This window comes from Suricata suricatta, chromosome 8 (genome assembly GCF_006229205.1).
Source record: "Suricata suricatta isolate VVHF042 chromosome 8, meerkat_22Aug2017_6uvM2_HiC, whole genome shotgun sequence".
In the NCBI taxonomy this organism is placed as follows: domain Eukaryota; kingdom Metazoa; phylum Chordata; class Mammalia; order Carnivora; family Herpestidae; genus Suricata; species Suricata suricatta.
The window spans coordinates 91,094,409-91,107,810 of record NC_043707.1 but is presented as its reverse complement, the minus strand read 5'-3'; the positions used below and the strand labels follow the sequence as shown (position 1 = coordinate 91,107,810).

Genomic DNA, 13,402 nt, shown 5'->3' with positions numbered 1-13,402 from the left:
TAGAGAGGAAGGGAGCATGCATGCATGCACACACACACACACACACACACACACACATACACACACACGAGCTGGGGAGGGTCAGAGAGAGAGGGAGAGAGACTCCCAAGGAGGCTCTGGGCTGTCACTGCAAAACCCTACACAGGGCTTTGCCGAAATCGAGAGTTGGACACTTAACTGACTGAGCCACCCACGTGCCCCTGAAATGGTAATTTTTAGTAGACAAACACATAGATTTTTTTTTCCTTTATGAATTCTGAATTTACCTGTATTTAACATCCCTAAGACTTAAAAAAATATTTTAATATATTTTATATCATATGTTTATATTATATCTATATCTCTATATATCTTTTATTTATTTTTTAAAATATTTTTAAAATAATTTATTTATTTTTGCAACAGAGAGAGACAGAGCACGAGCAGGGGTGGGGCAGAAAGAGAGGGAGACACAGAATCTGAAACAGGCTCCCGGCTCTGAGCTGTCAGCCCAGAACCTGATGCGGGGCTGGAACCCATGAACCGTGAGATCATGACCTGAGCCGAAGTTGGATGTTTAACTGACTGAGTCACTCAGGCACCCCTATATATCTTTTATTTATATATATCTTCTAGGATTTAAAGGTTTTCAGATTTTTTTGAGAGAGAGCACGGGTGGGGAAGAGGGGCAGAGGAAGGGAGAGAGAATCTTAAGCTGGCTTCATGTGCAGTGTGGAGCTCAATCCCAAGACCTGAGCTGAAACCAAGAATTGGCCACTCATCTGACTGAGCCACCCAGTAGCCCCTAAAACTTTTCAAATTTTGTACTTGAATATCTAATCCATTTGGAAAGCTTTTTGGTATACTGTTTTATAGGGGGAAAGCCCATCAATTTTCCCCCAACTCTTTAGTTACCTAAATACTATTTAAAAAGGTAATGCATTCTTTTCCTGCAGACTTGAAATGACACCTTTATCATATATTCAAGTCACATATGTATATGGGTCTCTTTCTAGATACTCTCTTTTGTTCCATTAAGCTTTCAGACTTTTAATTATTGAGTATTTATAATGGTCATGGTTTTCCATTATTGGCTTAAGATTTATTTTGGGTTTTTTTGCTCACATTCATACTTTATAAATGATATATCAAGTTCTACCAGATTATTTGACTGACATATTTATTGGCACTTGCTGGAACTATCTAAATTACTTTGTGAAGCATCAACTTCTTTTCAATATTATGTTGCTTTGTTCAGTATGTATTCAAGTTCAATATGTATTCAAGTTCCTCAGTAAAGTTGTATGAATCTTTTGATTGGGTCTACATGTTTATTATTGAGTTCATCCCCAAATGTTTTAGAGAAATCACATTTCTACAGCTGTTTGCTGTCTCCCCCACCAGGTTCTGACCATATCCGTGAAAAGGATGGACTCTGGGCAGTCCTTGCTTGGCTCTCCATTCTAGCCACCCGCAAACAGAGTGTGGAGGACATTCTCAAAGATCACTGGCAAAAGTATGGCCGGAATTTCTTCACCAGGTAAGTCACAGCCTGGCTGGACTATGGAGGTAGGGTAGGGAAGGGAAGTAGGAAGAGAGAATCCTCATGTGTACAAATCCTTTCCTGTCTCAAGTGATAATAAAACCCTAGTTCATCCAGCCTCTGCAAATTGAAGGATTTTAAAATAATTCAATCAAGGTCCAAAGAAATTGCATCTTTTATATTAGCCATAAAGAATGAGACTTAAAAAACTTAGTTAACATATACAAAAGAATAAATGTTTTGTAAGCCTCTTAAATGTCCCTGAAGGTTTAGGGTGCCTGGTTGGCTCAGATGGTTGAACATCTGACTCTTGATTTTGGCTCAGGTCATGATTCCAGTGTAATAGGATCAAGCCCTGTGTAGGGCTCTGTGGTGAGTGTGGAGCCTGTTTAAGATTCTCTCTCTCCCCCTTTGCCCATCTCCCCCACTCATGAATGCTCTCTCTCTCTCTCAAAAGTTTTAAAAATTTTTTAAAAATTAAAAAAATTTTCTATATGCCTGAAGGTGGACATGATAATTGTGTTGAATTTGAATTCCAAAGAATGGATTAGAATTTTATTTCTGCCCCTTAGTGCACTGGGAAGTCATTTAACCTCTCTCTCACAGAAAACTGTACTCATTTCTCTCATTTGTAGAAATGGAAATGACAGCCTGCCCTTGAGTAGATTAAATGAAATAGGAGTCAGAGTGTTTTATAAACTCTGGGGCACTCAAAATATGGACATTTTTTTCCTGAAATTATGGAAACAATTATGCTTAGTCTAAATCAACTTTTCAGACTCGTTAAAATAGGTCCCCAAAGGCTGCATACTTGTCAATACTTCTTTCATTGATTCAATAAATATTGACTGTGTACCTACTTTCCTCCAGGCACTGGGGATTCAGCAGTGAACAAAACACTTCAAATACTTAGTAATTCCTCTTTGCCATGCACACTTCTATTTTTAAAAAGCATTAATTTTTTTGAGTAGTGCTTTTCACTAATTCCCAATTGCCTTTCCCCTGATAAGTGTAAAAATCTAATAAAATTATTCCTGGAAAGGAAATAAGAGAAAAAGAAGAGTAGATGAAAAGTTTATCTGCATTGTAAGAAATGCATAGATGTAATTTCTTTGGACCTCAATTGCCTTTTCTATAAAATAGGTAAGTTAAATTAGAGAATTTAAAAAGTGTATCACAGATTGAATCATCCATGATCTCTGGATAGTCAGTCACTAAGAATTTAACCTCAAGCAATTCAGCCTCCTTAATCAGAATCCCTTTGTCAACTTTGTTCATTGCTGTCTTCCTAAAGTTATTCTTTTGAGGAGGGTAGAAGTACTAACTGTCACATGGTACTGGAACAGTACCTTGGGAACCAAGGCAAGAATCTCTACTTTCTAAGAACCAGAAAAACCTGGTAATTCAGAACAGCAGTCATGAACTCTCTAGAGCCTGGAGTGTCACAAAGGCGGGACCATCTCTGTTTTTGTGCTTCATGGTATCACGAACCACCTCACTCGTAGTGACACTGTAAATATGCTTTGAATTTTTTTTTATGTTTATTTATTTTTGAGAGAGAGAGAGTGCGAGCAGGGTAGAGGCAGAGAGAGAGGGAGACACAGAATCCAAAGCAGGCTCCAGGCTCTGGGCTGTCAGCACAGAGCCTGGCGCAGGGCTCAAACCCATGAACTGCAAGATCATGACCTGAGCCAAAGTCGGACACTTAACCACCTGAGCCACCCAGGCCCCCCTTGTAAATATTCTTTGAATAAGTAAATGAATGCGTTAACGTGAATGAGTTAACAAGTGAACAGTAGCCAGGGTGGAATACAGTTAGGAGTGTTTGTTTGGAGAAGGAAGGGGTCACTCTTGAATCAGTTAAAAGTCTCCATCTAAAAACCATTTTAACATATTTTTATCCATGTCAAATAATTGCTTAATAAGTATTTCAAATAAAATCCCTAGAACCTGCATTTATGGTTAACTAAGACCCTACTGTACCGTCCTTTATTTAAAAGAAGTGCACCTCAGCATGCACCTTCATGTCAGCCTCAAAGCAGTTCTTGATAAGACAGCTGAGGGTCTGAGAGACGAAGCAACCTGCCCATAGCTGCACGTTAGGAACCGACAGAGGCTAGACTCCTAGCCCGCTCTATGGCCAAAGCCCAGATTCTTTCCTTTATACCCCTCTGTGCCTAGGATTTATAAAACACTTCCCGCAAATGCCCAAAGGTCACAGATGCAAAGCACAAACACCTGGGTGTAATTTCTTGCTGTTTATCATTTTAACTAGAGGAAAGAGCTGACTTCAGGATTAAGGGGACTCTTGTCCTTGATTCGTAGAATCCTGGAGCCAGAACAGGTTGGCCTTAATTCCCCAGTATTCCTCATGTCTCAGAGGTGTCGTCTTACACATATCATAATTTGTTTCGCTATCACAAATAAATATAGACTCTGCTATCTTGAGCCTCTAAAAAATAACTCAAGGGGGCGTGTGCCACTAGGTCAAGAAAATCCACCTGTAAGAGTCTTTAACTTCATAAGAAAGAAATCCAGAACAATTCTTGGAGTAATCATAACAGTTAAAGAATTTCTTTTGTGATTTTTTTTTCTTTGACCCTTTTGTGTCCACACCAGGCCTCCTCTGTGAGGATGAAGCCAAAGCACTTTGGAGCAGAATCCACCTTCACTGAAAGGACAGAGGTGTTTCAGATGTAAAGAGTTAGGGTTTGGCTCCTTCCATCTGGTCAGTGAAAACTTGGCCTTGCGTTCGGAAGCTGCTGTGGAGACTGGAACTCTCCTTGGCCAAAATCTCAGCAGCCTCAGGCAGGTCCCAGACGGGGAGCTGCCTCAGCATTTATCCTAAAGAGGCTCTAGGAGTTTTTGGAAGGGAAGTGCTTGAGTCATATGCTCCTTGCTGCAGACTTCTCTAGAAATAACATTGCATTTAATTCTACCTCCTCAGGATGTGGTGATTAAAGGTTAGATAGAATCTCTCAAAAGCCTTTCTTTGAAGCTTCTGAGAGCTTATTCTGTAGAAAAGCCAAGATGGGAGTTTTCTGCTTATTCAGAAGCTCCTAACCCTTTCCTGAAATCCTGCAAAGCCTTCCTTTCATCCCTGACCTGCTCCCTCCCCAGAGACGGATAAGGTGGGCCTTTTGCCAGCTTCTTCTGAAGTTAGGTGGTTTGGAGGAGACCGCCAAACAAATGATGAAGAAAATAGTAATCTACCCCGGTATGATCTGAAGTCAGCCCAGAGCCCCACCTTTGTGACTTCTTGCAGGTATGATTATGAGGAGGTGGAGGCTGAGGGCGCCAACAAAATGATGAAAGACTTAGACGCTCTTATATCCGATCGCTCCTTCGTGGGGAAACAGTTCTCAATGGGTGATAAAGTTTACACTGTGGAGAAAATTGACAACTTTGAATACAGTGACCCAGTGGATGGAAGCGTTTCAAGGAATCAGGTAGGAACAGATTTATGTGAATTGGGAGAGAGGCCTCAGAGCCTCGTCTCTGAAATCTTAAGAGAAAAAGGAAAAAAGCCACTTGAGTATTTCTCCTTTGCTGCCTTGTTTTTCTATGGTTGCCAGTTTTCTGCTGGGTTGCACACAGCTTGCAAATATACTGGTAGGGAAATGGGTTTTGCCCTGGTTCTAGGCATTCACCTCTGCCCTCCTCCTAGGATTCTTAGCCTCAGCTCCAGAGGGATTTTTACAGCCTCCAGAATCCTGCACAAGGTGTTGTGTTGAATGCGTGTGCAGAAAGGAGCTCTAGAACCTAGAGGTGGAAAGGTGAAAACCTGTCGTAGATGTCAATCTCCTTTCTTCTCCCGAGAGATTATAGCAGAAGGCCAGCTGTAAGAGTGTCATCATAGACATTCTTCTGGTATGTTCTGATTTCTAGAAAAAGAAGGAAAAAAAAAATGATGAGGCATTCCAGACTTAGAAATGTTAACTGTTACTACCCGTAGCACGTGACATGCAGCCAACCCTAACAACACAGCAGCGCGTAGCGAGACAATCACAGTTGAGAGCCTGGACCCTGTCTGGATGGAGACAGAGCTGTTAGGGTTTCCCTCAGTGGGTGCCAGGGACCCCAGGCTGCAGGCTAGGCCAGCCCTTCTCCAGGTGTCTCACAAACACCCAGGTCCTGGGGTCCTGTTTCCTGTGGTTCTGCTGTTGTCACAGGATGGACTCACCACTAATATTTGAGAAGCAGAGATAATAAAGAAGTAGGTGAACATTTTGTTGCAGCTCTCCAGTTTGCTGTTTCTTTTTTTTTTTAATTAAAAAAATTTTTAAACACGTATTTATTTTTGAGAGACAGAGAGAAACAGATCATGAGCAGGGGAGGGGCAGAGAGAGAGGGACACACAGAATCAGAAGCAGGCTCCAGGCTCTGAGCTGTCAGCACAGAGCCTGATGTGGGTCTCAAACCCATGAACTGTATGTGAGATCATGACCTGAGCCGAAGTTGGGCACTCAACTGACAGAGCCACTCAAGTGTCCTATCAAGTTTGCTGTTTCTTAACAGACCCACATTGTTGGCCTGGTCCTTCTTAAAGGCATCTGACAGGTTTGAAGGAGATGGAGTGCAAGATTAATTTAGTGCCTCTCTGGGGAGCAGGTAGTGGATGAGTGGATGGAGCGTGGTCACTGCAGCCCTCAGTGCAGTGCAGGAGTCTCCCATCCTCAAAATACAAGCACAGGGGGCTTTCTTTCTGGTGCCTTTTCAGCCGCTGTGGGAACTCTGGGTCCATATGGATGGTTGTAAGTGATATCCGAGATAATAAAGAGAGGCCCGGGGTGGAGTAGGGAATGGGTATGGGAAGGGGGAGGGTGGGGCCCAGGGGATGGCAGAGCAGAGCAGAAGTTTTTGTAGAGAAGCCTTCAGAGAGAAAGCGGGCATTTAGGGAAAGTGAACCCCAACTCTGCTGTGCACCCAGCATCTGCGAGGAGGGAGGAGGGGAGCTGAAGGGTGTCAGCATGAGCGCACGTGCGGGGCTCTCTGCATTCTGTGCAGAAGAACTCGGCAGCTTCGCGTTCTAGAATCGAAAAGTCAGGGCATTTAGCTGAAAGACCGGGTAGGAGAGAGAATCTTGTGGAGTAGATACAGCATCTGCCATCAAGTGAAAAGAATTTAGAAGCTTCACATTGAAGCTCTGAGAGAGGGAGACCAACCCGGGATGTTTCTGGAAAGCAAGATACGGTAAATGGGAGTTAACTCCATGATGATGGAGTCAGGAATGTACTGTGTGCATTTCATCTGCTGTCCTCACTGCTGGGTGGCACAATCAAACCCTCAAGGGGGTTTGGTGACCGATAGCAGGTGAGGAGCAGTGTCTTCCCTTCTGGTTGGTCTTCGGCTTTATGGGAGAAGTTCTTCTTGGTATGGGAGGATGACAGGCTCACAAAGACTAGAGAGTTCTCAGATAACTGTCTTGCCAAACCTTCCTGCCTCTCACTGCAGAGTATCTACCTAGAGTCTTCAACCTGAGGTCCACTGAAGCAAGAAAATTACTGAGGACGAGAGATGCTGCCGGCGTGAGGGGTGTGGGGGGAAGAAGGCAGCAGGGGGTCAGGGGCATGGGTCTGGCATGGCGCCAACATGGACCTGGCTTTGAGTCCTCGATCATGGGTGGGGAGATTGGTCATAGGATCCCGCTTGATAGGTTGGGAATAGCCAGCTTCTCCCATCTGGGGCATGCGGCCTCCTCATGTTCTCTCTTTGAGGTTCTCCATCAGTGTTTTGCAAAGAGTTCTTCCTCTCATCTCTCTGGAATCTCATCTACTCTGGTTTCAGCCCATTCTGTCCATGTTTTCCTCCTGATCTGGGGATCAGATTTCTGCATCTAGTGGCTTATTTGTTTACTTATTTATCAGGCTTCAAACTGGAATGATTAGTCCATAAATTACAGGGAAGTGGGGAGAGGTGGGAGGGCAGGCCTGTGTCATCGAGCACGCCCGCGCCCCGGGTCAGATCTCCCACCTGACCCTGGGAATGCTTCTCCTCCCCCACCCCCACTGTGAGCTCAGTCCCCTTTGGCTGGATGCAGTGACAGGCTGACCAAAGCAGACTCATGGGGCTTAACTGCTGCCATTTATCAAGACTCTAATCCTCCAATTGATCACGTATGGGTGAAATTAGATCTTCAAAATGAAACCCTTGTAATTTGCCAGCCTTCAATTTCCCTTCCAGCAAGTGGGGATGACATCTCTGCTTTTCCTCTCCAGGGCTTGCGGCTCATTTTTGCTGATGGTTCTCGCATCATCTTTCGACTGAGCGGCACTGGGAGTGCAGGGGCCACCGTCCGGCTGTACATCGACAGCTATGAGAAGGACATTGCCAAGATCTACCAGGACCCCCAGGTAATGCCCAAGCCTTGTGCCCTGGCCAGTTCTTTCTGCTGGAAGGAATGATAGTCGTTGCACTGAGTCTGTGTCATCACAGCCCATTTCTCAAATGGCCAAACACGTGTGCTCACTTCTCTCCATGTCTCCTGCAGTACGTCATAACAACAGTCCTAGCTAACAATTATCTGTGTACTTTCTATTGGCCATGCTCTGTTCTAAACCCATTACCCAACTGGATTGACTCATTTAAGTCTTAGATGAGGTACTCTATTATCACCCCCACTGCAGATAAAGAAACAAGCAGAAGAAGGTTAAGCGGCAGTTAACAGGGTTACATGCCTGGTAAGCAGCAGATTCGGGACAACTAATCTTCAGATCAGCCCCTCCTTCAGTGTTCTGGTCTGTCACTGGTCATTAGCCAGTCTGCTTGGTCTGATTGCCTATTCTGGCAGAGCACATGCTAGGTGGTGGGGCAGACAGTTTCATGACCCAGAAATAAAGGTCTTTATAGAAGAGTCTGCAGACTTGCAGCCTGGTGGTTTGGGCTCCCAGCCCTACATGAAGAATCTCCAGAAGTATGTTGGAGTTAGGAGGGACTCTGGGGTCAGGGATGGGACAGAGAACTTGGAGGACAGCCACCCAAGCGGAGGAGCCAAGGGGGGACCATTGGCACACAGGGGACTTTCGCCTCGTATGTTCCTCACGCACTGGTCTTGACAAATGCTCCCCCAACCAGAGTTCCAGAGCCAAAATTTTTAGGGAGTGTTGTGGTACATTAACCCCTTCCTCACATAATACACAGTGTGCCTTAAGGGCTCTGAGAAAACTTACGGTGAAGACAACGGCTCAAGTGGCATCTCACTGTGCTTATTTTTCCACAGAGCCTTTTCCCCTCTAACACCTAATTGAAATCCTAGGAAGCTCATTTGGAAAACCTTGGCATAGAGGCTTTGAGCATAAGTTTTGCAGTTAGAAAGATCTTATTTTAAATTCAGTTCCTGCCGCCTGAGTAGCTATGTGTCTGTGGGCAAGTCATTCCAGTGCTCTGAGTTTCGCTTTCCTGGTAGAATCCTACCTGCCCCATAGGGTTATTATAGAGACTTAAGGAGACGAGCGATGCAGAATTCTGAACACTGTGCCTGGCACGTAGGATCAGCTTTTGAGAGAGTGTCTCTGACAGCTGTTGTTATTACAAAAGGAGGGAGGTGAGAGGATGCTTCACTTTTACATTTTACAGTGGCCAGACTCCAGTTTCCCTCACTGCCAGATCTCTGTTGTTCTGTAGGTATCCCTAAAACTTAAACCAAAGGCAATGGTGACTGCATTGTAGACCCACAGAATAACAGAGCAAAAGGAAAGGAAGAGGGAAATTGTTTTCTTTGTCTTAATACCTGACACATGGTCGATACAAAGAATGAATGAAAGATTAGTTTCTTTGAACCATAGTCTCCAGGAGGCGGGAGGGATGTGGGGAGGGAGGTGGGAGGCTCTGAAGGGTGTAAGGTGCTCATGGTACTTGGGTGTAGCGCTGTTCTAGCTAGGAGATGCCTTCCCTGACTCTGGAGCTGCTCGGCATCAGCCTGAATGCTTTCCGGGACTGTGGGAGCCCCGGGGGAGTGGCACGTGGTGTGGTCAGCATGTCGAGTTGCTTCTGTTGCTTCTATGGCTTTCACCCAGCAATAATGAGTTGCTAGAGATTAAGATGAAGGAAGGCAATAGTAGGCAGTAGGAAATGAACTACTCTTGGTTCTTCTCTTGAGTCATTTAGTTAAATCACCTCATCTTTTTGGATATCAGTTTCCTCATCTGTAAAATGGGCAGTTTAGCTAGTTTTTTCCTCATTTAAAATGTATTAAATAATATTTATGTTTATAAACATATTCATAAAATATGTATATTTATATTATTCTGTAACAGTAGAATTCTCTCCCCCCTGCTGCCCCCCACAAGTGAGAGGTAGATGTCGGGGGGTAGTGTTGTTGCATTTCAAAAAGATCTCTTTGGGTACAGTTTGGGAAATAAGTTAGAGGATGCAGAAATGGAAGCAGAAGTATCATTTTTCCAGGTAAGAAAGAGAGCATTGATTTAGAAAGATCCGTGGCCCTGGGAGAGATGGAGAGAAATGGTCGCCATTGAAAGATACTTAGAAGGTAAAAATCACATAGGCTTGCTGGTAGATTGGAGAATGTGGTAGAAGAAGGGGTCAAGAGTAACTCTTCCCTGTTCATTAGCTTTATTTGGTGGACTGTGGTGTTGAGTTGCTGAGATAGGGAGGCCAGAAGCAGGTTTTAGGGGAAGGACACATCGCTGTGTTTTAGCCTTGCAGAGTTGAGGAGCCTTTGGGAAGTGGGAGTAGGCTGTCAGATGTGTGGGTCTTGGAGGCAATCTGAGGGCTGGAGCTATGAATCTGTGTCTAGAGAAAGAAATGGAACAAATTCTCCTTGTGTCTCCCTCAGGTCATGCTGGCCCCCCTTATTTCCATTGCTCTGAAAGTGTCCCAACTCCAAGAAAGGACGGGACGCACTGCGCCCACCGTTATCACCTAAGAAGAGAGGCCAGATGCGGTACGTCCCTCCACCCCGGACCCTCCAAGTCATCTGATTGAAGAACATGGACAGAAACAAAACGTATTCACCCAGGCTTTTTAGGATTCGTTTTTTCCACTAACCAGTTGTTGATGAATGACACATTGGTGCGACACTGCCATCTGTGAGACAGAGGGAAAGAGGACCCAGGGGCTATGCTAATGCCACCTCCTTTTCATGCCCTTAGGCCCTGCTGCTATGTGGGTATTTGTCTCCCTGGCACCAGCCTCTGTTTACTAAGGTATGAGATAGAGGTGAGCATCAGCCAGCGAGGCCATTTCTCATCCTTAGGATGTACCCGTGAAATGACAGTGCAGGTTCTGTTCTCTTCGGTGAATCCTTCCCCCATTAACTGTTTACATGTGACCCAGCAAAATGCAATTTCTGATGCCTTCTCTCCAATCAGTTCTTTCCTCAGAGTGAGACGTACTTGTCTACAGATTTCTGCCTTGTTTTGCAGCATAGTCCCGGTCACACAAATGTTTTGGGATATTAAAGCAAAATAAGCTACTATTTCTCGATGTCTTTTTTTGTTTCTTAACAGCAAAATGCTCTATCAGTTTCAGAAAGATAATAGATTTTTTTTTTAAAGGAAGGTATTGTATTTTTTTTTGATGTGCTAGCTGGAAGACAAAATCTTCTGTGTGCTAGGTTTAAAATCCTGGTGCTCAAAAACTGGAATTTCAGATCTTAGCAGGGTCAACTGAGCCCTGGCCCCATCAAAAATGGATAAAGTAAACTTGACCTGGTTAATCTGGATGAGGGAAAGCGAGATTTTCAGGGGATCTTAGATAGCAAAGCCCTGCCATGTGCTTTGTGGTGTTGAGATGCTGTCGTGCCTACAGAGGGGACAGAGGTGGGACTCTCAGAACACGAGAGCAGGATTACTGGCATTTGACGGATATCTTGAGCCCATCGGCATGTTCCTTATCTTAAAACACACGTATTCAATCCACGAGTATAATGTCATAGTTAAAAAAGCATAGGCTTGGGAGCCAGCAGACCTGAGTTTGAATCCCCCTTCAGATTTTGAGTCACTTTTGAATACCACTCTCCATATCTTTAAAATTAGGATGAAGGGGCGCCTGGCTGGCTCAGCTGGTAGAGCTGCAACTCTTGATCTCAGGGTCATAAGTTCAAGCCACATGTTGGGTATGGAGCCTACTTAAAAAAAATTATAGAAAAAAATTGAGATGAAAACAGTTCCAACTTTATAGGGTCATTGAGAACATTCCGTGAGCAGACCTGGGAAAAGCAGTGGGCACTTTATCGAGTTCATGGAAAGTGGTCAAGCAAGTGGGAACTAGGATTGTGCTTATACTATTGTTTCTAGAGTATAAAGTATCAGAAAAACAAGAATTGTCACACTAATACCTGTGATGCATTTGTGGTTTGCAGGGCATTTCTGCCAAGTCACCTTGCCTTACAGACTATTCCAGAGAGGCAGCCCAGCTCTGCACCCCTCCCCCACTCAGAGTGGACTCCAGGTGACAGGGTCTCCATCTGGGGTGAGATTTGCAGTGTGGCCATTTAACAAGGAGGTCTAGCCCAGCAAATGGAACTGAGCTTTCACCTAGAGGAGAGGAAGAGGAATATTTATCGGACAAATGCCAAGCATTATTCTGAGTGTTTTCCATATACTGTTTACAGGCTTCTAGTCACTCTGTGAGGTAGGTGCTCTGGATAGCCCCATTTTACAGATGAAGTCTAGTAACTTGCCCAGTGTCACACTGCTGGATGGTGGTGACATGCCCCCAATCCATATAGCTCAGCCTTGTCCGGTGTGCCAGTACTTTGTTTTTCCCCTTTTATTGACTGGCTCCTTCTAACAGGTGAAAGAAAGGTTTCTGCATTTGCACAAATGCCCCTGTATTTTGTTTTTTAAAGGGTCATACCGTGAGCATTAGGTGCCAGAAAGTTCGTTTTGCTATTGTTGTCTCCACCCTCCTTTTGGCCCTGGGATCTTGATACTTGGGTATATCGGTCAGCCAGGAAATATGTATTGACCCACATTGAGTGTGAGATGCCATGGGAAGGGAGGAATGTGTGACACACGGTGGCTGCCCTCCAGCTGTCCATGAGACTAGAGAAGGGAACGAAATCCAGCACAAATAGAAGACTCTACAGGATAAATGCCTTACGCATTGTGTAGCCAATACCTGATGTTAGAATCTGGGTTTTCTAAGCACCTATTCAGTTTCAGAGTTGGGCTACAAGCTTTCCAGTAACCCTGCAAGCAAGACATTATTGTTCCAGTTCTAGAGTTCAGATAACTGAAGCAGAACAGCTCAGGTCATGTGCCCCTGGTTCCCAGCTACATGTGGTGGAAGTGGAATCTTGACCAGGAATCTCATTTACTTTCCATGACCCTTTTCTGCCTCTCCATCTGTTGAATCAGCTGCAGGTACTCCCAGGTCTGTGGTCCCTGGAATGGCTTTATAAATTTCTTCTTCATCCCTGATTATAATTCAGCTGTTTTCCCTGTCCCCATGTGGCTACAGGTTTGGGACTTTTTTTTTTTTTAATGTTTTATTTATTTTTGAGAGAGAGGGAGATACAGAATCCAAAGACAGGCTCCAGGCTTTGAGCTGTCAGCACAGAGCCCAACGTGAGGCTTGAACCCACAAACCGTGAGATCATGACCTGAGCCGAAGCCGGACGCTTAACTGACTGAGCCACCCAGGTGCCCCCAGGTTTAGGACTTCAAAGCTGAAGTGGGGAAGAGGGAGGTGACGAGCCACGGAGCAGCGGGGGTGGGCATGGGTGAGGTCCACCCTTCTTCCCTCTGTGGCTTCCAGAGAGACACCCCAACACGTGTGCCTGCCAAGAATGCTGGGGGATGGGCCCTGGGAGGCTGGCCAGTGGCCTGCTGCCGAACCTCCCGCCTGCCAGGATTGATGTGGTCCATGAGTCAGGCCTGTTTTCTTTGGGGTGTGGTGGGAGCTTAGAGTGAGAAA

General features: G+C 44.9%; 1 protein-coding gene across 2 annotated transcripts in view; it reads left to right on the top strand.

The window, feature by feature from the left end:
- Window positions 1-10,958, top strand: part of PGM1 (phosphoglucomutase 1) — a 62,646-nt gene extending 51,688 nt beyond the window's left edge. For both annotated transcript variants that reach the window (XM_029948720.1, XM_029948719.1), the window contains exons 8-11: window positions 1,384-1,519; window positions 4,788-4,971; window positions 7,741-7,875; window positions 10,317-10,958. In XM_029948720.1, coding sequence (XP_029804580.1) covers window positions 1,384-1,519; window positions 4,788-4,971; window positions 7,741-7,875; window positions 10,317-10,406 — 545 coding nt within the window. In that variant the 3' untranslated portion in view covers window positions 10,407-10,958. The remainder of the gene's footprint in view (window positions 1-1,383; window positions 1,520-4,787; window positions 4,972-7,740; window positions 7,876-10,316) is intronic.
- Window positions 10,959-13,402: the final 2,444 nt, after the last annotated feature.